Source organism: Callorhinus ursinus, unplaced genomic scaffold (assembly GCF_003265705.2).
Source record: "Callorhinus ursinus isolate GAN/ISIS: 27379988/994484 unplaced genomic scaffold, GSC_fseal_2.0 scaffold1, whole genome shotgun sequence".
NCBI lineage: Eukaryota > Metazoa > Chordata > Mammalia > Carnivora > Otariidae > Callorhinus > Callorhinus ursinus.
Genome location: NW_027397063.1, coordinates 117827525 through 117851062, shown reverse-complemented (window position 1 = coordinate 117851062; position 23538 = coordinate 117827525). Strand labels below are relative to the sequence as shown.

At 41.2% G+C, this 23538-nt stretch overlaps 2 protein-coding genes and 1 long non-coding RNA gene across 6 annotated transcripts in view; 2 read left to right on the top strand and 1 right to left on the bottom strand.

The window, feature by feature from the left end:
* TOPBP1 (DNA topoisomerase II binding protein 1) overlaps nucleotides 1-1883 on the bottom strand; it is a 52121-nt gene extending 50238 nt beyond the window's left edge. For both annotated transcript variants that reach the window (XM_025867172.2, XM_073899965.1), the window contains exons 1-2: nucleotides 1720-1883; nucleotides 1010-1100 (exon numbers count right to left, since the gene is read on the bottom strand). In XM_025867172.2, the coding sequence (XP_025722957.1) occupies nucleotides 1010-1093 (84 nt within the window). In that variant the 5' untranslated portion in view covers nucleotides 1094-1100; nucleotides 1720-1883. The remainder of the gene's footprint in view (nucleotides 1-1009; nucleotides 1101-1719) is intronic.
* Nucleotides 1884-1950: 67 nt separating this feature from the next.
* On the top strand, nucleotides 1951-15953 carry LOC141374000 (uncharacterized). The gene is made up of 3 exons (XR_012380515.1): nucleotides 1951-1988; nucleotides 2771-2812; nucleotides 15372-15953. It is a non-coding gene; the product is annotated as an uncharacterized lncRNA (long non-coding RNA).
* A 1481-nt stretch (nucleotides 15954-17434) lies between these two features.
* LOC112831659 (inhibitor of carbonic anhydrase) overlaps nucleotides 17435-23538 on the top strand; it is a 40241-nt gene continuing 34137 nt past the window's right edge. Inside the window, exon 1 of one of the 3 annotated variants that reach the window (XM_073899876.1) lies at nucleotides 17435-17780. In XM_073899876.1, the coding sequence (XP_073755977.1) occupies nucleotides 17738-17780 (43 nt within the window). In that variant the 5' untranslated portion in view covers nucleotides 17435-17737. The remainder of the gene's footprint in view (nucleotides 17781-23538) is intronic. The other 2 variants (XM_025882020.2, XM_073899882.1) reach the window with 2 other exon arrangements.

The following is a 23538-nucleotide window of genomic DNA, read 5'->3' as shown; positions in this document are numbered from 1 at the left end:
TTCCCTTCTCCCCCAACAAACATCCTCTAGAACTCCTTAACCTATTTTGCTCTTTTCTCTTCCCATAGCACATAGCACCCTACAACATATTACAGTTTACTCATTTATCCTGTCTGATTTAGGTCTAGGTCCTCCTGCTAAAATAGAATGTAAACTCTGAGAAAGTATGGATCTTTGCCTGCTGTGCTCACTGATGTATCCCAAGTACTACAACAGTGCTTAACAGGTCATGACACTCAGTAATTATTTGCTGAATGAACTTCAAAGAAAAACCTGCTACAACAGTGCTTCTTAAACTTTAATATACACAGGAATTACACTGAGAATCTTGTTAAAATGCAGATTCTAACTGATCAGTCTGAGTTGGGCCCAAGGTTCTACATTTCCAACTCTACTGATGGGGTCTGTAAGTAGCAAGGATCTACGACACCCCCACATCTTCCCACATTACACTGTGCACAGTAAAACATACTGTGTACTACCAAAAAATGAAGTGTAACCAGAAATTTGAGACTCAAATTTCTTCAACATACAAAGGTCTACTCTGGTTAGTAGACATAGAAAGCAATGTAATTTCCAAGAATGGCAAGTCTGCTACTTTCAATAAAAATGTCATAATAGGACGCCTGGGTGGCTCAGTCACTTAAGTGTCTGCCTTTGGCTCAGGTCATGATCTCGGGGTCCTGGGATTGAGCCCCACATCAGGCTCTCTGCTCCATGGGGAGCCTACTTCTCCCTCTGCCTGCCGCTCCCCCTGCTTGTGCTCTCTCCTATCACTCTCTGTCAAATAAATAAAATCTTAAAAAAAGTAATAGATTTCATGTTCCCCGAAATAATCATGTATTTACATCAATCCAAAAATATGTAACACATCTATATTAATGTACACTACAATAAAACTAGTACGAAAATAAATTATTAAAACATAGAAAGTCCCAACAAATCATAAACACTAAAAACGAGAAAATGAATTCACAGCATCAAACAAGGCATTTTCAACTATTCTTACCTCAAGAGCTTTAAAAAAACATTCGGAATTGTCTGAAGACTTTAAAAACTTCACAAGAAACGGTTCCTTATCATTTCTGGACATTTTTGAACTGTCAAAATAAAGGAACCATTAACAAGGACAAAAACACATCATGTATGAAGTTAAATGTTAAAAGTAGGTATTTTTCCGTGCAGACAATGCCCAAAGATAGCCATTCTGGCCTTGCCCGTGAATTCGTTCATTAGTTTCTAAGAAACTCTGGAATGTGGGCAAAGTCAAGGAAAAACATGACAACACCAATCCTTGCAAATCAGAGAACGAAATTAATGTCCCTAAACTGACCACGTTCAGGGCCTTTGTTATGAGGCTCTGGACCCCTAAGCCAATGGGCATTCAATTGCACTTAGCTAAAGGATACACAGAATGAAACTGTCCAGGGCCCTTGACGTTTGTTCACCCCTCAGTAAACGGACTTTAATAGAGAAATGGAAGCCGGTTAGCAAGGTCATGCCCCCAGAGGCCGAAAGCTCTTGCTTGCCAGCTGCCACAGAAAGGCCGGGCTCTCGGTCCAACCGCAGCCACGTCCTCTCCGGCGTCAAAGTCCCAGTCGTCGGTCCGAGGGCCAGTTACACGGGCGGGAAACAAGGACCCCGAAGGCCGGGGGAGGTGTCGCCACCCCCCAACCGGGGTGGGGAGGGAGTTGGGTCCTCTCTCCGTGTCTCGCTCACCTCGGTGGAGCCTGGGGGGGGTCTTTGGGAGGCGAGTGGAGGGGCGCGCGGCCTGCAGGACCGTGGCTGGGGTCGGGCGCCAGCCCGGCGCACCTCCGCCGCAGCCGGCGGCGCCCCCGACCCGAAGCAAACGCCGAACCCGGAAATTGCCGAGGCGGAGAACCGACTTTCGCGCCAACCGCGCGGACGCGCCCGCCTCTTCCTGCGGAAGTGACGCCATCCGCAGCGTCGGGAGGAGGGCCGAGATGTCAAAGGTGGTGCTGGTGGCGGTGAGAGCGCCGTCACTGCCAGCTAGCTTAGGGGTTACCGGGGTTTAGGGCTTTGAAGTGGGTGCCTGGGTTCCGCTGGGAGTTGGCCAAGGGCTCACGGCTCAGGGGATGGGGCAGCAGGCCAGGAGTACCTTAGAGGAGGTCCTAACACATCGAAAAGTAAAGCCCCCGGGGAAAATTATGTTTCCTCCATCAGTATTTCACACCTGCCATATGCCAGGCAGTGCGTGAGAAACCATATATTATCGCCCCAAACAACTCTATGAGGAAATAGTAGTATCTCTGTTTTACAGATGTGAAAACGGAGGCTTCGATAAGTTAAATGATGTGAGGTCACACTTTAAGTGGTAGAATTAGAACTGAATCCAAGTCTTTTTGACCCCATAGACAGGGTCCTTTTCCCTCCAATGTAGCAGGAATGTGAGCACCACCTACCACAGCCAAATGGTCTGAGGGAAGAAAGATGTCAGGATGACTTGAATCACATAGCCAGTGCAAAAGATCTTTGTCAAGATCTTTAGTGGTCTCTGCCCCCCTTCAAAAGGCATCTCATTTTCTTTCTCCGTAACTCCCTGAGTGCTGGGGAGATTCTGGGGTGGAATCTAATATTCAAATGGCAATGTTCAGGGAGAGAGGTGTTAGATGGGCCTGCAGAATTTTGGCTTGTTGATAACCAGTGACACACTGCTTAGCTGGTGTTTCTTATTTTATTCCTCACTCTTGAGATTGAGAAGCTCATGACTTTGGATTGAGTAATGCGAGAGTTTTGTTTTTCTGTTTAGTGCCTACGGATGGGTCTACGTGTGTAAATACACCCGTGGTAGGTGAGTCAGAATCAGTAACCCTGGGGCTCAAAGGTAAAGGCCATCGTTGGGGAGAGGGTGAGGAGAGTCTTCAAAATGAAGCAAAGTTACTAGAGTTGTAAAGAAAAAAACAAAACAAAAAAACCCACAAAAAAAAAAAAACAAGAAGGAGGACAGCTATCACCACTATAGCTTATTGTAAGGAGCAAATCTGTCATGAAGCTGTGGTGATAATTAGTGTTTGTGGGGTTCTTTACAGGCAAGAAAGGACTCCTGCTCGCACTATTCCCGTTTACTCTCCTCAGCAATCCTCTAGGATGTGGGCATCATTATCCCCTGTTGTGTAGATGGGGAAAGTGAGGCCCAGGGCCACACAGCCAGGGAGTGGCTGCACCTGGGCTTGAGAAGAGGCGGTGTGACTGGAAACCCCTTGCCCTTCCTGACGCACCACCTTACTCCTTGTCATATGCTGCCTGCCCTTCTCTGCACCAGGAGGCAGGAGCCTACTTCTGACACTTCTGGGCCAAGTGGAGGCTTCACTATAGGAGGAGAGTCATAGATGCTCTAACGAAGAGGAGGGGGAAAATGAACTGGACCTTTTAGCTTTCAGCCAGCTGATTTTAATAGCAGAGGAGTCGATCTTGTCTTTAGAATAGACCAGGTGACAAGTTCTCCCATCTGTATCTACATAGGCGGGGAGGGTCTGTATCTGTTCCTGAAGTACCTAATTTTGGAAAACAGAGCAGTGTTTCTCAATCTAGTGTAGTGCCTGGACCGGCTGCATCAGCATCAACTAGGAATTTGTTGGAAATGAAAATTCTTGGGCCTAATCTCAGACCTGCTGAGTCAGGAACTCTGCATGTGGGTCGTGGCATTCTATTTTAATAAGCCCTCCAGCTGATTCTGAGGCACACAAAAGCTTGCCTGAACAGCATCTCCGAGGAAAGGATGAAAGTGGTGATATGGGTTGTGGTCCATGAAGGTTTTGGTGAAAATGGGGAATGGCTGTGATTTCCCCTGCAGGCAGTTGCCTCAGAAGATGGGGTTCAGAATTAACCTTCCCTTCACTTCTCTGGCATTTAGGGTCAACTTCTTGTTTCTTTGGCACTTCTGTCATCTACAGTCAGACACTCCAAACTCTGCTTGGAGTAGGATTAAAGGGAACTTGATATTTAACTGTTTGTAGAATGAAATAACACAAGAAACAAATATGACAAAATAGTTATTTTAAAATATGGTTGGAGGGAATATGATTATTTCTTGTTATATTTTGCTACCTAGATAAGATTTCTGAAAATGAAAAATGAACTAAAAGTATGTATTTCTTTTGATAGCGTTTTATATTTAAGTTTCTAGTGCCATAAATGGATAAATGTAGGGATTATAACTTAAGAATGAGATTAGTGGGACACCTGAGTGGCTTAGTTTGTTAAGCATCTGCCTTCAGCGCAGGTCATGATCCCAGGATCCTGGGATCAGAGCCCCGCATTGGGCTCCTTGCTCAGCGGGGAGCCTGCTTCTCCCCCTGCCTGCCACTTCCCCTACTTGTACTCTCTCTCTCTCTCTGATAAATAAAGTATTTTTTAAAAATGAGATTAGTAAATGATCTTTATTGCTGCAGAAATCATCTTTGCAATGGCAAAACATTTGCTTAAATTGTTGTATTAGGTAACCTACAAAGTAAAGCATAAGCATATTGAGTCTACCGAGGTGCAGGGAAAAGGAGATAAAATGGAATGTTAGTGGCACGTGTTGCTACTGGCTGCATTTAATTAGGTACTATAAGAAAGAGACAAACTCAGAGAAGAATTGGCTTGTTTGTATGCAAAAAATAAAAGGGTTTTGCAAGGTTAGAAAGGCTGCTTATATCCAGGCCCTAAAAACAAGAGATAAACCTGAGAGAGGTTTTGCACAACAAATGTCCATTACAACCTATCCATGTGGGAAAGATCTAGTTGAGAATATGGTTGTTCCACCCAAGCTGGCTAGGCACCATTAACAGAGAGAGAGAGAGAAGAAGAGAGAGAGAGAGATGTGTCGCCAAGATAACAATCAGGCTTGAAAATTAGTCTAGGGGAGAACTGTGTGTGTGGCTACTACTGTAGAGAGAGCTCTGCCATGACTTCCTGGCAAGCTTGCACATATGCATATAGGGAAGGGTTTGGAATTGCAGCATATTTGATGGTGCCTCATCCAAACACCTTGTGATCCTGCTGGAACATGAGAGGATGGGAGGGCTCCAAGGAGCTGCTAGCTCAGAGGCCACGTCCCACTTGTCTTGCCTCCCTGAGCTGGCTGTGATTAGATAGTTCCCCATGGCCTCCCAGATTCCAGTGATGTATGGGGCTTTCTGCCCCATCCCCTCAGAAGAGAACTACTTGGCTGCTGTCTAGATTTGGATCCTTGGTGATGGGATTCCCCACAACTCAGGTTGCGGTCCTCAGCCCTTTTGTTTCAGTGTCATCCCTTTTGGTGTATGGGACGAGGACCTGGGGAGCTGGCACCTTTGGCTTATTCTTTTTTACTATCTGTGAAAGTAACAAATGATCTAAAAGTGTCTCATGTATCTTCACCAGGCTAATCAGTCAGGCCTTCCCCTTGCCCGGTGTGCGTGAGGTTGATGACTAACACATGAAAGTGATTGGAAGCAAATAGACGTGAAGGATACTAAGGTTTTGAGATAATTGTTTTGTGAAGGCAGCCAGAAGCCTGGAGCAATCAAACTTTGACACAGTCTTCAAGCTTGCACAATAGGAAATGGGTGAAAGGTCATACAGCCCCCAAGGAGAACAAACTCCTCAATACCCAATCCAGATGTAGCTAGAGAAGATAATGGAGAAGAAAGACCCTCCCGGAGGGAGATGCCAAAGACCTTGGAGTGTAATGAACCAAAAATCTACTTTCAGGGAGCAGAATCTGAATCTAATCAGGCAGAGGAACCACCTAATACCTGCCTGGTAGGACTTCAAAGTTGATACTGACTAGCAACAGATATGGGTTTCTACTCCTCCCCTTTATGAAAGGGAGTTTTATTATAGTTATTCTGTTCCTGCTCCACCATTGCATATCAGGTATGTGAATGGGCAGGGGTGAGGAGGGGGAAGCAACTTGTCTTTTTAGTCCATATGTCACTAGACCATAGAGCAGATTCTGACAGAGACTATAGCCGACCTTTAGTGTTCCAGACATATCCCTTCAATGCTTAAGCACACTGGCAAACTTCCAATTGCCCGCATCTGTCTTTCTTTGCATAAAAGCATTCTCTGATGTCAGGAGTCTGAATTACCACCTACACAGTAGGCTAGAGGGCGAGATTATGACCCATGACTGACAGGTATACACAGACTCTTGTTTGCAAGCTTCTTTTAAATATTTATTTATTTATTTATTTATTTATTTGAGAGAGAGAGAGAGAGAGAGAGAGAAACAGCATGGGAGGGGATAGGGTCAGAGGGAGAAGCAGGCTCCCCGCTGAGCAGGGAGCCCAATGTGGGATTCGATCCCAGGACTCTGGGATCATGACCTGAGCCGAAGGCAGTCACTTAACCAACTGAGCCACCCAGGCGCCCTTGTTTGCAAGCTTCTTTTTTTTTTTTTTTTTAAGATTTTATTTGTTTATTTGAGAGAGAGAATGAGATAGAGAGACAGCATGAGAGGGGAGAGGGTCAGAGGGAGAAGCAGACTCCCTGCCGAGCAGGGAGCCCGATGCGGGACCCGATCCCGGGACTCCAGGATCATGACCTGAGCCGAAGGCAGTCGCTTAACCAACTGAGCCACCCAGGCGCCCTGCAAGCTTCTTGATTCGGATTCTCTACCCTGGTTCCCAGAGGTAACTGACTTGTTAGTAGGAGCTTTGGATGCTTTCTTTTCCCTGTCCCACTTTCTCATTCTCTTACCTGTGTTTCTTTACTTACCAAATAAGACACTTGCAAAGTCTTATTTAAGAGGCTGTTTTCTGGGGGAACTCAGACTGAGACAAAAGTTGCAAGAAGTGTGTTTCCCTTTCATAGTGTGTGTTGTTGCTGGGAAGTTGTCTGGTGAGGGATTGCAGTTCCCATCCTCTTTGCATCTAGGTGAGGTCATGTGACTGAGTTATGGCCAACAGAATATAGGTAGAAGTGGTCCACGAGAACCTCTTGTACCGTCTTCCACACTTCCTTACTCTGGATGTCAACACACAGGGCAATCTTGCAAGCCCCATGTTGAAAATGGCAGAGCCTCTCTCAGTCTTGATCTCTGAATGACTGACCAGAGCTGTGCAGGTGAACTCTCCACCCCTGCCTCTCTAACAAATCACCACCACTGCTGCCAATTGGGCTTTATTCTATTATGTTAAGTCACTGAGATTTAGAGCTTCATCTTTTATGGCAACTGGTACCAACCTAATCAATCTAAACTTGGCAAGGTTTCAGCAAATGTGTGGCCACTTCAAAAATTGTCTTTATTACCATGAAGGCCCTTGGAAAGAAGAAAGAGTAAAATTGCTCCAGAGACAAATGCCAGGGGCCACACGGGGAAGAGCATGGACTATGGAAGTGGGCTGCCTGGTTTGAATGCTGGCTCTGATGGGCACTATTGTCTGACCTTGGGCAAGTTACTTAAACTCTCTGTGCTTCACTTTCTTCCTCTATGAAATAGGGATAATAATAGCAACTACTCATAGGGTTACTATAAATTAATATTTGAAAAGCACTTATTTCAGTGCCTGGTACACAGTTAATGATAAATTTACAAATTCCTAATTTTCCAAAGGCCATCATGAAGTCTTTAAATTGTTTCCCACAATATAATTTCCTAACCTTCTGCTCTGCTATTATGAGAGGTTGTGCCAAAGCAACAGAGATGGCTTTAGCACTTTGGATGTTCTTCCTTTGCAATATGACTTTGTTCCTGTACATAGGACATTTTCAGAGTTTGCTCCACTCAGAGGTCAGACGGCACCTCTGCCCTATTGGATTCAGGCTGTGTTAGCTTTAGGTAGATCATTAACCTTAGGAGAAATGTTCATCTCTTGACCCTATTTGGTTTTTGTCCACAGGCCTGTAGAGAAGATTGCTTAACCCACTTTAGAGACAACCATTTATGTGCATTTATTCATCTATTTGATACTTTTCTTGAGCCCTATAAGATACCAGGCACTATTTTCTTTCTTTCTTTTTTTTTTAAGATTTTACTTATTTGAGAGAGAGTGTGTGTACAAGCAGGGGGAGGGGCAGACGGACAAGCAGACTCCCCACTGGGTGAGGAGCCTGAAACGGGAATTGATCTCAGGACCCTGAGATCATGACCTGAGCCGAAGGCAGATGCTTAACCGACTGAGCCACCCAGGCGCCCTACCAGACACTATTTTCCAACGTTAGGATTAGTATGTTGAACAACAAAAATGTGATATCTTCTCTTATAAACCGTATCTCCTTTCAAAGTTATGAATAAATGAAGGAGGAGCTGGAGCAGTTATAAATGAGCACAATAACCTATAAAACTCATTAATCCAGTAGTAATATACTAGAGTCTTAAAAAATAAATATTAAAGATTAGTAGCTAACATAGTCCTCACTTGTGCCTCTTTCATGAAGAAGTAGCTTATGCGGGAATTGTGATCTTGTTGCTTCATCTGGAAGATGTGAATAAAGCACCATAAAACATATATCTGAGAGCATTACAGACTTAGAATTTCATTATCTAAGATATCTAAGATATCTAAACAATATCTAAGCATTAGAGACTTAGCCAAATTTCTAGAAAAGGGAAACAACCACATTTCCTCAGGGGAGTTTGCCACTTCTGGGCAGAATGCAAGAGGTATCTGGATTTGCCTGGGCAAAAGGCCACTGCTGGCAGAATTTATGGCAGTCTCAGGGCTGGAGAATCAGAAATAAAGGCAAGCTCCCAATGAGAAGGGAGGTACAGAGAGCTAAGTCTGACAAGTGACCAGTTCTCCCCTTAAGATATTTGGCACAAGTTGAAGTTACATGGAACGGGAGGCAAAGAAGACAATCCCAAACCTTAGTGTGGGCCCAAAGAATACACCAGGTTGTTAGCTTACTATTGCTGCTGTAACTATTGCCACAAATTTAGTGGCTTAAAACAACACATATTTATTATCTGATGGTTCTGTAGGTCAGAAGTCTGAAGTGAGTCTCACTGGGCTAAACCCAAGGTGTCAGCCGGCGTGTGCTTCTTTCTGAAGGCTCAACAGGAGAATCCATTTTCTTGCCTTTCCCTGCCTGTAGAGCTGCCGACATTTCTTGGCTCATGGCCCCATCCCCTTCCATATTCAAAGCCAGCGATGGCAGAGTCTTTCTTACATTGCATCACTCAGACACTAACTCTTCCCTTCCCTCTTCCACAGTGAAAGGACCTTGTGATTAACTTGTCTCAACCAGCTAGACAATCCAGGATAATCACTTTATTCTGAAGTTGCCTGATTAGCAATTTTAATTCTATCTACAACTTTAATCTTCCTTGCCGTGTAACATAACATATTCACACTTTATGGGGTTAGGACTTGGATATCTTAGGGGGGCCATTTTTCCGCCTACTGTACCAGGCTTTCAAGTGGAAGCCATGGAAGCCTACCAAAACTACAACCTTGTCTTGATTCAGCCCAACCTCAATTGGTTGAAAGTGATCAGTCCCCATTCTATCTTCTTAGCAGGACAAAGGAGTGAACACACTTTGGAAATGATGGTGTATCATCTGGAGCCTCTAAAAAAACTTATAAACACGTCTGTTTGTTCCAGCAAAAATTAAAAGGCATGCCAAGAGAACTAGATGTCCAGAAATTAACAGAAAAGCAACAATATAAATACATCTACAAATAACCCAGATATTGTAGTTAGCAGACAGAAATGGACCTTTAAAAATTATGATCAATATGGCCAAGGAAATGGAGAAAAATGTGATGACAACAGAGGAAAAGATGGCAAAAATAGTGAAAAAGATGGAGAATTTCATTGGAAAACTGGAATCTATGAAGAAGAAATCAGGTGGAAATTCTAGAAGTGAAAGAGGCAGGCAGTTATTCCACTATAGATGCAAGAAAAAGCATCCTCATGCTTTCTGTCTAATTGGAGCAGTCAAGATTGCATGGCAGAATACGGAAATTACAAAAATACAGAAAGAGAACTCTTGCAACTTGGAAATAATCTTGTAAATGGCAAAAAGATTCTTTTACTCCAAAAAACAATCTATGTGATTTTACATGAAAAGGCAATAATTGGTGGCAATTTCTCAATAAATGGATTTAACAGTACAATGGATACATGGAGGAGGAGATCACTAAACTGGAAGGCAGGTCAGTATAAAGTGTCCAACTGAAGCACAGTGAGAAAAAAAAGAATGGAAATATAGAGAAAAAGCAGTTTTAAAACATTACTACATATATATTTATAGAAGTATAAAAGTGGAATCAACAGAGAACAGGCAAGAGGAATATTTAAACAATGAGAATTTTCCAAAAACGATGAAAAACAGCCCACAGCTAGGGTAAAATCATAGTTAGGCATACCATAGTCAAACCAAAGAGCATAAAGAAGATAAGGAGTCTATTTAAAAAGCAGCCAGAGAAAAAAGACATGTTACCTTCAAAGGAACAGCAGTTGACTTCTCAACAGAAATTATGCATAAAAGAAAACAGTAAAGTGACATTATTAAATTTGTGGAAGAAAATAACAGAGTTAAACATACTTGGTGGGAAAAAAGTCCTATAAAACTGTTAGTTAAAAACACTTAAAACCCTGAAAAAATTCATTGTCAGAAGATTTTACTAAGGTAAAGAAATTATTTAGACAGAATAAAAATGATCCCAAATGGAAACAGAAATTGAGGATGGAGTGAAGAGCAATGAAGAGAGTAAATATGTGCTTAAATATAAATAAATATTGACTTAATATTTATAAATATAGACATTGATTTTATGACATTCAAAATGATAAATATAATTAAAAGTTCATAACAATAACACAACAAAAGGGACTAAGTGAACTTAAATGTTATAAAGTTCTTAGCATTAGCAAGGAAGTTACAGAAGTGATAATGTTCCTTACACTATAATAAGCATTGTAATCTATTGGGTACTCACAAAAGAATAGGAAAAGAATATGTAACTAACAAGTGAATAGAGGGTAAAAGATGGAGTAATTAAAAAATTGATTACTCTAGGGGAGCCTGGGTGGCTCAGTTGGTTAAGCGTCTGCCTTAGGTTCAGGTCAAGATCTCAGGGTCCTGGAATGGAGCCTCAAGTCAGGCTCCCTGCTCAGTCGGGAGTCTACTTCTCCCTCTCCCCCTGCCCCAGAGGCCCCCCACCCCAACTCCTGCTCTCTCTGTCTCTCTTTCTCAAATAAATAAGATCTTTAAACAAATTGATTAAAAGAAGAAAAGAGAGAAAAGGGAACATAAAACAGTTTAGCCAAACAGAAAACAAATAGTAAGGTGGTAGATAACACCTGAATATATCAGTAAATACATTAAATACCAACAAATTTATATGACAATTACTAAGATTGTCAGATGGAATTTTAAAAATATTTGCTGTTTATAGAAAACACTTTAAATATAAGGACACAACACTGAACACAAAAGGATTAAAATATATATCATGCATACAATAACCAAAAGAAAGCTAGTGTAACTAAAACAAACAACAACAAACACAGAAAGCTAGTGTAACTATACCAATATTAAACAAGACTTTAAGGCAGAAACATTACTAGCGATATAAAGAGGCCTTTCATAAGGATCATAATTATAAAGGGGTTAACCCACCAGGAAGATATCACAATCCCAAATAGATATGCACTCAAAAATACAGTTTTAAAGTATACAAAGCAAAAGTTGAGAGAATTAAAAGAATAAATAGACAAACCCACAATCATAGTAGGGAATTTTAACACACTTTTCTCTAGTGCTAATAGAAAAATCAGGTAAAAAAATCAAACAGGAAACAGCAACACAATTTTCTTCTATACACACATATGTATGTATTTTATTTATATGTAATATACATTATATATAAATGTTTATGTTATATATACAAATAAATACCCAACAACTATAGGATACTCATTATTTTAAAATGCACACTAAACAGCAAAAAGCGACTGTATGCTGGGCCACCAAACAATCTTCAACACATTGCAAAAGACAACTCCTTCAGAGCATGTTATCTTACCATAATGGAACTACACTAGACATAAACAGCAAAAGGTAGCTTGGAAATGACAAACACTGGAAATCAAGCAATACACTTCTAAATAAATTATGAGTCCAGTAGGAAACCACGGTGAAAATTAGAATATATATTGAATTAGAATATATATTTTAAAAATATTTGGATAATCATAAAGATATATCAAGAAAAAGAGAAAGCATTCTTTTTTTATAGGGAAATTTATAGCCTTAAATGCATATATTAGAGTGGAAGAGAGTGTGAAAATCAATGATTTTAACTTCCTTTTATATAAACTAGAAAAAGAACAAAACCAAAAGAAAGTCAAAAGAATGGACATTAATGAAATAATAAATGAATTTACAATGGAGAAAATCAACAAAGCCAAAAGTTGGCTTTTTATGAAGATTAATGAAGTAGATAAAATCCTGGCAGTAAGAATCAAGAAAAAGGAGAAAACATGAATTACCAATATCAGCAATGAAAAAGAGGATTGTAGCAACAATCCCCCCACATTAAAAATGTGTAAGAGCTTTCAGGTTGGTGAATGCATCCATGTATTGCTCTCCAGTTCCTCAAGGACAGAGTTCCTGTGCTTGAAAGCCTTCCAGACCTCACCTATGAGTCTCTTCATCTGGCTGTTTATCTGTATCCTTTATAATATTTTTTTGTAATAAACTGGTAAACATAAAGATAATATTGAGAAAAACTTTACATCAGTAAGTGAAATTTAGATGAAATGGACAAATTTTTTGAGAAACAAAATTACCAATACTTGAAAAAACTTGAAGAATCAGAAAATCTGAACGTTTTTCTAGCCATTAAAGAAATTTAATCTGGAATTGAGGACTGTTTCACTAATAAACTCTAGACATGAGTGGCTTCACTGGTGTACTGTTCCAAAGATTTAAGAAGAAAATAACATTACTCTTATATAACATATTCCAAAGAATAAGAACAGTGATATTTCCCACTTTATTTTATGAGCTAACATAACCTTAAAACCAAACATATGGGGATATTAAAATAAGGGTAAAATTGAAGAATAATTTCTCTCATGAAAAAAGATGAGATGGATGCGAAATATCCTAAACAAGATGTTGGAAATTCAAGTTCAGCTGTATATTAAAAGCATTATACATAACAACCAAGTGGGGATTATTCCGGGAATGTAATAGTGGATTAACATTTAAAAGTCAGAGTAGTTCGCCACATCAACAGAAAAAGGAGAAGAAATCATATGATTATCTCCATAGGTGCAGAAAAAAACTTGATAAAAATTCAGCATTCATTCATGATTTAAAGAAAAAAATAGGCAAACCAGGAAGGAAGGGAGCTTCTTTAATATGATAAATAACATCTAAAACGAAACAAAACACCAGCAAACATTTTACCCAATGGTGAATTATTGAAAACTTTCCTCCTCTACCACTACTTCTACGTAGTGATGTACTGGAAGTTCTAGTCAGTGCAGTAAATCAAGAAAAAGAAATAAAATTGTAAGACTTGAAAAAGAAACAAAACATTATTCACAAAGGCAAAAGGATGTACACAGAAAATCCAAAAAAACTTATTATAATTAATAAAATAATTTAGTAAGGTCGTTGGATTCAAGGTCAATATACAAAAACCAATTATTTTTTCATATACCAGCAACAAGCAAATGGGAAATGAAATCGTGACCCCGTTTATAATAGCACCAAAAACCAGTTGATATATAGGAACAAATCTAATGAGGATGTTCAAGGCCTCTAACCTGAATACTACAAAATAATGTCAGGAGAAGAGCTAGTAAAGAAGGCCTAAATAATTGCAGGGATATACTGTATTCATGAATTGCAAGGGTTAATAGTGTGGAGATGTCAAATCCCTCCAAACTGATCTGTATTTTTGTATAGTTCCAATCAAGTGTCTGCAGGTATTTTTTTTTTCTGGAAATGGACATGTAAATTCTAAAATTTACATGGGACTGCAAAAGCCAAACAGTAACAACAAACAACCCCAAGTCCATCTTGAAGGGGAAAAAACCCAAGGACTTACATTATGAGATATCAAGACTTACCATAAAGCTATAGAAATTGAAACAGTGAGATATAAATGGAAGGATTGATATACAGATCAGTAAAACAGAATGAAGAGTCCTGAAACACTATATAATTGCCTGATTTTTTAAAAAGATTTTATTATAATTTCCTGATTTTTAACAAAGTTTTGTACTAAAGTACAGTGAGGGAATGGTGCTGGGTCCATTGGTGTCCCACTAATCTCATTTTTAAGTTATAATCCCTACATTTATCCATTATGGCACTAGAAACTTAAATATAAAACACTATCAAAAGAAATACATACTTTTAGTTCATTTTTTATTTTCAGAAATCTTCTCTAGGTAGCAAAATATAACAAGAAATACTCATATTCCCTCCATCCATATTTTAACATAACTATTTTGTCATATTTGTTTCTTGTGTTATTTCATTCTACAAACAGTTAAATATCAAGTTCCTTTTAATCCTACGCCAAGCAGAGTTTGGAGTGTCTGACTGTAGATGACAGAAGTGCCAAAGAAACAAGAAGGTGACCCTAAATGCCAGAGAAGTGAAGGGAAAGTTAATTCTGAACCCCATCTTCTGAGGCACTGTTTTCTGTCTAGCTTCTTTGTCTAAACATAATATTCGTGAGCATCAACTGTGCTATTTCATATACATTCTGAGGCAGAGTTATTGCAGGTTTGGTTCCATACCACCACAATAAATATCACAGTGAAGAGATTCAAATGAATTTTTGGTTTCCCAGAGCATATAAAATATGTTTAGAGTATTCTGTAGTCTATTAAGCATGCAATGGCATTATGTCTATCAAAATGTACATACCTTAATTAAAAACACTTTATTGCTAAAAAATACTATCCATCATCTGTGCTTTCAGTGAGTCATAATCACTGATCCCAGAAGACTGTAACAAATATGATAATAATGAAAAAGTTTGAAATATTGTGGGAATTACCAAAATGAGACACAGAGACACATTGCAAGCAAATGCTGTTGGAAAAAAATGGTACCCACTGACTTGTTTGACGTAGGGTTACCACAAACCTTCCATTTGTGAAATATGACACACAGTGTCTGCGAAACACAATAAAGCAAAGTGCAATAAAATGCGGCATGCCTTTATTATAATTCTCATTGCTCTGTGGTATTCCAATAGTGAACATACCATTGAGTATTGATGGAAATTTCGTTTTTTTTTTTTCAGTTTAAGGCTATTATGAGGTAATACTGCTGTAAAAATTCTTGTATATGTCTGTTGGTGAACATGTGTATACCTTTCTGTTGATACAGGGTACACCTATATTCTAATAACTGCCAGTTTTTTAATGTAGTTGTACAATTTCCACTTTCCTACATCCAACAGTGTATGAAAGTTCCAGTTTCCCCATATCCTTGTTAATACTCAGTTTGGGATGGCTCGCCGCCATCATGAACAGCACAGTAACTATCCGGACCAGGAAGTTCATGACTAACCGACTACTTCAGCGGAAACAGATGGTCATTGATGTTCTTCACCCTGGAAAGGCAACGGTACCTAAGACAGAAATTCGGGAAAAACTAGCCAAAATGTACAAGACCACACCAGATGTCATATTTGTGTTTGGATTCAGAACCCATTTTGGTGGTGGCAAGACAACCGGCTTTGGCATGATTTATGATTTCTTGGATTATGCAAAGAAAAATGAACCCAAACACAGACTTGCAAGACATGGCCTGTATGAGAAGAAAAAGACATCAAGAAAACAGTGAAAGGAACGCAAGAACAGAATGAAGAAAGTCAGGGGGACTGCAAAAGCCAACGTTGGTGCTGGCAAAAAGTGAGCTGGAGATTGGACAACAGAAGGAGTAAAGATGCTGCAGTGGCTTTATCTGTGGTGGTTGTGCAGATTTTTCATGAGAGGATCAATAAACTAAGAATGTTAATATGAAAAAAATACTCAGTTTGGGATGAAATATAAATTTATAAATTTAAATCTTAAAGTTTAGCTATTCTGGAGTACATGATGAAGTTCATTATAGTTTTAATATTAATTACCCTGATAAATAATAAAACTGAATACTTTTTCATGTTTATTGGCAAATTAGATAACTTCTTTTGTGATGTACCCATTTTTCTATTGGATTGTTTGCTTATTGGGTTGTAGGAGTATTTTATATATTATAGCTAAGAGACTCTGTTGGATGTATTTCAAATATTTTCTCCCATTTTGTGGCTTGCCTTTGACTCTTTTTTTTTTTAAAGATTTTATTTATTTGTCAGAGAGAGAGAGAAAGAGAGCAAGTGAGCACAAGCAGAGGGAGAAGCAGGCTTCCTGCCGAGCAGGGAGTCCGATGCGGGACTCGATCCCAGGACCCTGAGATCATGACCTGAGCCTAAGGCAGACGCTTAACGACTGAGCCACCCAGGCGTCCCACCTTTCACTCTCTTAATGGTGTCTTTGGGTAAACAGAAATTTTAAATATTTCTGAGTGCAATTTCAACATATTCCTTTATGTTTAGCACTTTTTGGATACTTTTTTTTTTTTAAAGATTTTATTTATTTATTTGACAGAGAGAGACACAGCGAGAGAGGGAACACAAGCAGTGGAGTGGGAGAGGGAGAAGCAGGCTTCCTGCTGAGCAGGGAGCCCGATGCCCGGCGTGATCCCAGGACTCTGGGATCATGACCTCCGCTGAAGGCAGATGCTTAACCAACTGAGCCACCCAGGCACCCAGGTCTCCTCGAATTTAACAAATGATTTATAAGCCCTTTAATTTGTGCTATATAACTATAGTTATAAACTAACTTGGTGAGATAGCATAATATCATAGAAGACAAAGCTAAGCCACATGGCCTAGATATTTTTGGAATTGATGTTTGTGAATGGTGTGAGATAGGAGCCTCTATACATTTTTTTCTCCCATGTATATGTCCAATGGACCCAGCACCATTTCCCCAGGTGGAGCTCACAGACTTCAGGAGGACTGGGCTGCAGGCTTCAGGACCAAGCAGAAGCAGCCCTCTGGGGTTCAGCGTTTCACCTGACCTTAGTCTTCAGCACAGGGTTGCAGGGAACTGTGTCTTTTGGACTGGGGGGTGGGGGGGCTTCCGGGAGGGACGTGGAGTGGGCAGTGGAGATGCCTGCGAAGAAGAGTCTGAGGATCCCTGAAAACTGTGTTCAAAACATCGTGTGTACGTGTGCACATGTTCTCCTGAGGGAAGAATCCCTAGGTTTCATCCTGGGGACTGCCCCCCATTCCCCTGAAGTCTGTGTTTTCCAAACATCTAAGAGCTGCTTGGCTGGATGAAGGCCCACGGGTCAGTCAACTTACGTTCTAGTAACTAACCTGGGAGCCCAGCGAATCCCTTGCCTCCAGCCTGTTTCTCTTTCTGAGAAGGCGGTCAGCTCAGCGGGCTCCGAGGTTGCTTCCGCTCGCACCTCCCGCGGGCCGACCCCTATCCCGCGAGCAGAGGTGCAGCCTCGCAGCTCCGGGAGCTGGGCCGAAGGGGTGGCTGCGGGTCGGCTGGAGCGTGGCTCGCAGCTTGTCGCCCTCCAACCCTGTGGAGGGCCGGGGCTGCCGGCGAGCGGCCCCTGGGAGGGGTCGGGGGTGTAGCGAGAGTGATCTGCCCAAAAGGCTAACCCTTCGGAGTAGGCGGATCCGCCCCCGCCAAACCCACACTCCCGGGCACGCAAAGCCTGCCTAGGCGCGGGGAGCCGCGAGTCAGTGTCGCGTACCCGCAGCGGACTATGAGGCTCGCGATCTGCGCCCTGCTGTGTGCAGGGACCCTGGGTGAGTGCGCACTGGGAGCCGGTGGGCTCTTGCTCTCTAAGACCGGGACTGGGTGCCAGCCGAGGGTCAGTCGTACAGGGACACTGCACAGCCTGGATCTAAGGGGTCCGGAAGCAGCCCAGCGCCTGGCTGGTCCCAAAGTGCTTCTGCCCGTGGTGCATGCAGGCTCCTGACAAACTTTTGTAGCCTAGGGCTGGGGGCCATATCCGGCTTGCCGGCCTGATGTTGTACGGCTGGATGAGCTAAGGATGGTTTTTACATCTTTAAATGGTTGAAAGAAGATAAAAAGAATTAATAGTTTTGACACACATAAATTATAGGAATTTAAAATTTCAGTGTCTATAAATAAAATTTTATTAGAACACAATCATGCTCATTCAGATAAGTATCGTCTGGGGTTGCTCTCCGGCTTCAAAGACAGAATTGAGTAGTTGCCACAGAGACCGTATAGCCCACAAAGCCTAAAATACTTACTAGCCTGTTACTGAAAAGATTTATGACACCTGGCCTGGAACCTGTTGCTCCCGTTCACAGCCAAGGAAACAGGATTACAGGAGAGAAGGGATTTTCCCCCAGGGCTCATGGCTCTGTGTTAGTAAATGGGAGAGGGGCTTAATGTCAGGTATGCTTGACTGATCAGGTATCTAACCAGAAGGGTTTTTCCTGCTTTGAACTGTACAACATTTCCCATCCTTATCGCACAACAAGGAGGTAGAGGAAGGTGTGGGAAAAGCAATCATCCTAGAATAGGATCCACCTGCCACTCATTTCTGTGTGACTCTGGGCCATCCCTGGACCTCTCTGAACTGGTTTCCTCATTAGGTAGGAATTGCTTTTTTATAACTAACACTGTGAAAGTGGAATGAGATAATGTACCTAGACAGAGCTAGACACAGGTGAGTATCACTGAAAAATCCTGCGCATAAATGTAGGGGGCCCCTTCCTGTGTTGGACAGAGGGAGCCCAGGGCTCTTGGCTGGGTAGCTGTAAGGAAGGTAGGTAACGGTATACCGTTAATGAGCTCATGCAAGTGAACCCCCACCCCCATGACTCAACAATTGTTGGTTCTTTCTAGCCCTGGTTCTGCCTGGCCTCAGGCTGTCTTAAATAACTTCCAGAGGGGTAAGTTGTCTTACCTGGGGAGAGAGGTAACCTGGAGACAGCAGAGGGAGGACAAGGCAGGAAGGGCAAGGAGTGCCATGGTGGGCCTCCTTGGCCTACTACTGCCACATGGGGCCACACAGCGAGCTCTGCTGGGGCTGGAGGGGGCTGGAAAGGTAGTGTACAGCCGTGTTCCATCTACAGCCACCAGGAAATCCAGAATGAAACCCCCTGGTTGCTCCCCAGTTCCTCCTGGATAGGACGTGTGTTGTTTTTTCTTCCTCTGTCTCCTCTCCTGGCAATGTCAGGTGCTGACGGAAAGCTCATTTCCCAATCGGCTCTATATTTACAAACCAGAGGCAAGAGCGGCCTACCTCCCCCCATCCCCACCCCCCACAGTCCTTCCCGCTGGACACTGGATATGGATCAGGCTGGAGTCTAGGATGTGCTTTCTTCAAAGCCCTCTTCTGACAAAAGCTCTTCTGATGGCAAATGACAGAAAGGCAACCAAAAGAGTTTAAAATTAAAAAGATCAGAAGGGGGAGGGTTGTTATTAGTAGACCTTGCAAGAGTCAAGAACCAAAGGTTCAAAACAGCCTGTATGTCCACTTTGGCCTCTACCTCCTACCTCAGCCTCTCTGGAGCTTAAGAGGTTTCTCCACACAGTGAGCATGTGGCCACCAGCAGCTGTTCCTTCCTAGGATCAATCTGAAATATCCACAGTGGGCTCTGATTGTCTTTTCTTGAAATTGTCACATGACAGGCATGGAGGGTTATTGAATTGGCCTAGGCTAGCTGGCTTGCAGTCTCTCTTTTTCTTTTTTAAAATAATTTTTACTGAAGGATAATTTACATATAACAAAGCGCACTCATTTTAAGTATACATGTAGTTAAATGGATTTTGGTAACTACACCTACCCATGTAACTACCACCACGATCAAGGTACAGAACATGTCCATCACTCCCAAACTCTTCTCTTCCTCGTCATTCCCACTTTCTGCCATTATAGGTAAGTTTTGCTGTTTCATATAAATGGAATCATCCAGTACATAGTCTGTTGTGACTGGCTTCACTCAGCACAATTGTTTAGCGATTCATCCACATTGTCGCGTGCATCAGAGTTCATTTCTTTTTGTTGATTCGTCGTATCCCATTGTATGGCTTTACTACAGTTTGTGTACTTCTTCACTTGTTGATTAACTTTTAGCTTGTCTCCAGTTTGGGGATATTATGAGTAAGGCTGCTTATGAACGTTAGTGTACAAGTCTTTGGGTAGACATAGGTTTTCATTTCTTTTTCTTTTTTTTTTAAGATTTTATTTATTTATTTGTCAGAGTGAGAGACAACACAGTAGGGGGAATGGCAGGCAGAGAGAGAAGCAGGCTCCCCACTCAGAAGGGAGCCGGATTCGGGGCTCCATCCCAGGGCCCTGGGATCATGACCTGAGCCAAACACAGACGCTTAACCAGCTTGGCCACTCAGGCACCCCAGGTTTTCATTTCTTTTGGGCAAGTTTCTAGGAGTTAAATTTCTGGGTCATATTTAACTAGTTAAGAAAATGCCAAACTTTTTTGAGTAGTTGTACCATTTTACATTGCTGCCAGCAATGTAGGAGAATTTCAGTTCCTCCGCATCCCAGCAACGCTTGGTATTGTCAGTCTTTTCACATTAACCACGTCTGTTGTGGTATTTCACTATGGTCTTACTTTGCATGTCATTGATGAGCAATGATGTTGAGCATCTTTCTATGTTCTTACTGTCCACTCATATATCTTCTTTTATGAACTATGTGTTCAAATCTTGTCCCGCTTTTTTTAAAATCTTGTCCCATTTTTAAATTCGGTTATTTGACTTATTATTGAGTTAAAAAGCCCTTTGTATATTCTGGATACAAGTCCTTGGTCACATAGATGTATTGCAATTATTTTTTCCAAGTTTGTGACTTAGCTTCTTTTCATTTTCTGAACGCTATCCTATGAAGAGCAAATGTTTTACATTTTGACCAAGTTCACTTACCAAATTTTTATGTTTTGGTTATGATGTTCTGTGTCCTCTCTAAAAATATAATTGGCTGCCCCTAAAGTTGCAATATTTTGTTTTATTTTATTTTATTTTAGAAGTTTCATAGCTTCAACTTTTCTGTTCTGGACTATGATACATTTGTAGTTTTTGTGTATGGTTGAAGTAAAGTTTGAGATTCATTTTTCTCACATGAATATCCAGTTTTTCCAGGACTTGTTTTTGTTTTTGTTTTTAAGATTTTATTTATTTATTTGACAGAGGGAGAGAGAGAGAGCACAAGCAGGGGGAGCGGCAGGCAGAGGGAGAAGCAGGCTCCCCGCTGAGTAGGGAGCCGGATGCGGGACTGGCTTCCAGGACCCTGGGATCATGACCTGAGCGGAAGGTAGACACTTAACCGACTGAGCCACCCAAGTGTCCCCAGGACTTGTTTTTGAAAAGGATATTCTTTCTCCACTGAATTACCTTAGCAGCTTTGTTAAAAATCTACTGACCCTATAAATGTGGTTTACTTTCTAGACTCTCTGTTCTGTTGTATTAAGCTGTATGTCTCTCCTTGTGCCAATATCACACTATCTTGATTACAGTAGCTTTATAGTAAGTCTAGACATTAGGTAGAATAAGCCCTCCAACTCTAGGTACTACTTCAGGGTTGGTTTGGCCATTTAGATCCTTTGTGTATGCATATACACTTTTGAATTAGCTTATTAATTACTATAGAAAGCAAGTTTAGTCTTGAAATATTGTTGAGATTTCATTTAATTTATAGATCGTTTTGAGAAGTGTTAACCTCAAAAAAACATTGTCAGTTATTTTACCAGCAAAAATGGGTTTATTTGGGAATAGCAGAAGATCATATTTCAGGGTATGCAAGCTATGGCAAAACCATAGGCAAGACTAGAGAACAAAAGACAGGAGATGCTTTTTTTTTTTTTTTTTAAGAGAGAGAAAGGGGGGAGTTGGGAGAGGCTATTTAAAAAAAAGTTCGGGGTGCCTGGGTGGCTCAGCCATTAAGCGTCTGCTTTCTGCTCAGGTCGTGATCCCAGGGTCCTGGGATCGAGCCCCACATCGGGCTCCCTGCTCCCTGGGAAGCCTGCTTCTCCCTCTCCCACTCCCCCTGCTTGTGTTCCCTCTCTCACTGTGTCTCTCTCTGTCAAATAAATAAATAAAGTCTTTTTTAAAAATTAAAAATTTTTTTAAAAAGTCCATGGGCTGGGAATTCTAAGTGTAGTGGGTTTACATTGACCGAGTTGTGACAGTCTCTCATTGGCTGGGCTGTTGCCAGGCAAAGAGAAAATCTCTTCCTCCTGCTAGGGTAGTAAAGTATAGGCTTCTTCCTGTTAGGAATGCAGGGTACCTCTCTTCCTGTTGGGGTTTGCAATTGACAAGGAGTGGTAGGGTGTGAGAACTTTCGCTTCTGGCCTTCCTGCTTTATTTTATTTTATTTTACTTTACTTTACTTTATTTTATTTTATTATTTTTTAAAAGATTTTATTTATTTTAGAGAGAGAGAGTGGGGGAGAGGGGCAGAGGGAGAGGGACATGCAGACTCCCTGCTGAGCACAGAGCCCTATGAGGGGCTTGATCTCAGGACCCTGAAATCATGACCTTGAGCCAAAATCAAGAGTCAGACACTTAACAGACTGAGCCACCCAGGCGTCCCAGTTAGCAGGTTACTTTTATTTTAGCACCTTGATGATATTATTCCATTGTCTATGACTTGTGTGGATTCTGACAAAAAGTCTGTGATATTTATTGTCTTTGTTCCTCTATACTTAATTTGTCTCTTTTCCCTAGTTGCTCTAGAACTATGAGTTTATAGTTTTCATAACATTTGGAAAAATTCTGGGCAAATATTTCTTCACATATTTTTTCATGCTCCTTTCCCCTTTTCTCCCTAGGACTGCAGTTACGTATACATTAGATCACTGAGGCTCTTTTTATTGGTTTTTCAATCTCTTTTTTTTCCCCTCTCTGAGCTTCATTTCAGACAGTTTCTAATAATGTCTTTCAAATTTTATTTATTTATTTGTACAATATAGTGATTGAACACTTCCACACATCACCTGGTGCTCATCACCACAAGTGCCCTCCTTAATCCCCATCACCTATTTCACCCATTCCCCATCCCTCTCCTCTCTGGTAACCAGCAGATTGTTCTCTACAATTAAGAGCCTGTTTCTTGCTTTGTGTCTCTCTCATTTTTTCCCCTTTCCCTGTTTGTTTTCTTCCTCAAATTCCACATTTGAGTGAAATCATATGGTATTTGTCTTTCCCTGATTCATTTTGCTTAGCTTTATACTCTAGCTCTATCCATGTCCTTGCAAATGTCAAGATTTCATTTTTTAAGAGTTCATTCTTTTTTATGGCTGAATAATATTCTTCTATGTATCTATCTATCTCATCTTCTTTATTCATTCATCAGTCAATGGACACTTGGGCTGCTTCCATATCTTGGCTATTGTAAATAATGCTGCTATAAATATAGGGGTGCATGTATCCCTTTGAATTAGTGTTCTTGTATTGTTTGGGTAGATACCCAGTAGTGTAATTGCTGGATCGTAGGGTGGTTCTATTTTTAACTTTTTTCAGGAACCTCCATATTGTTTTCTCCAGTGGCTGCACCAGTTTGCATTC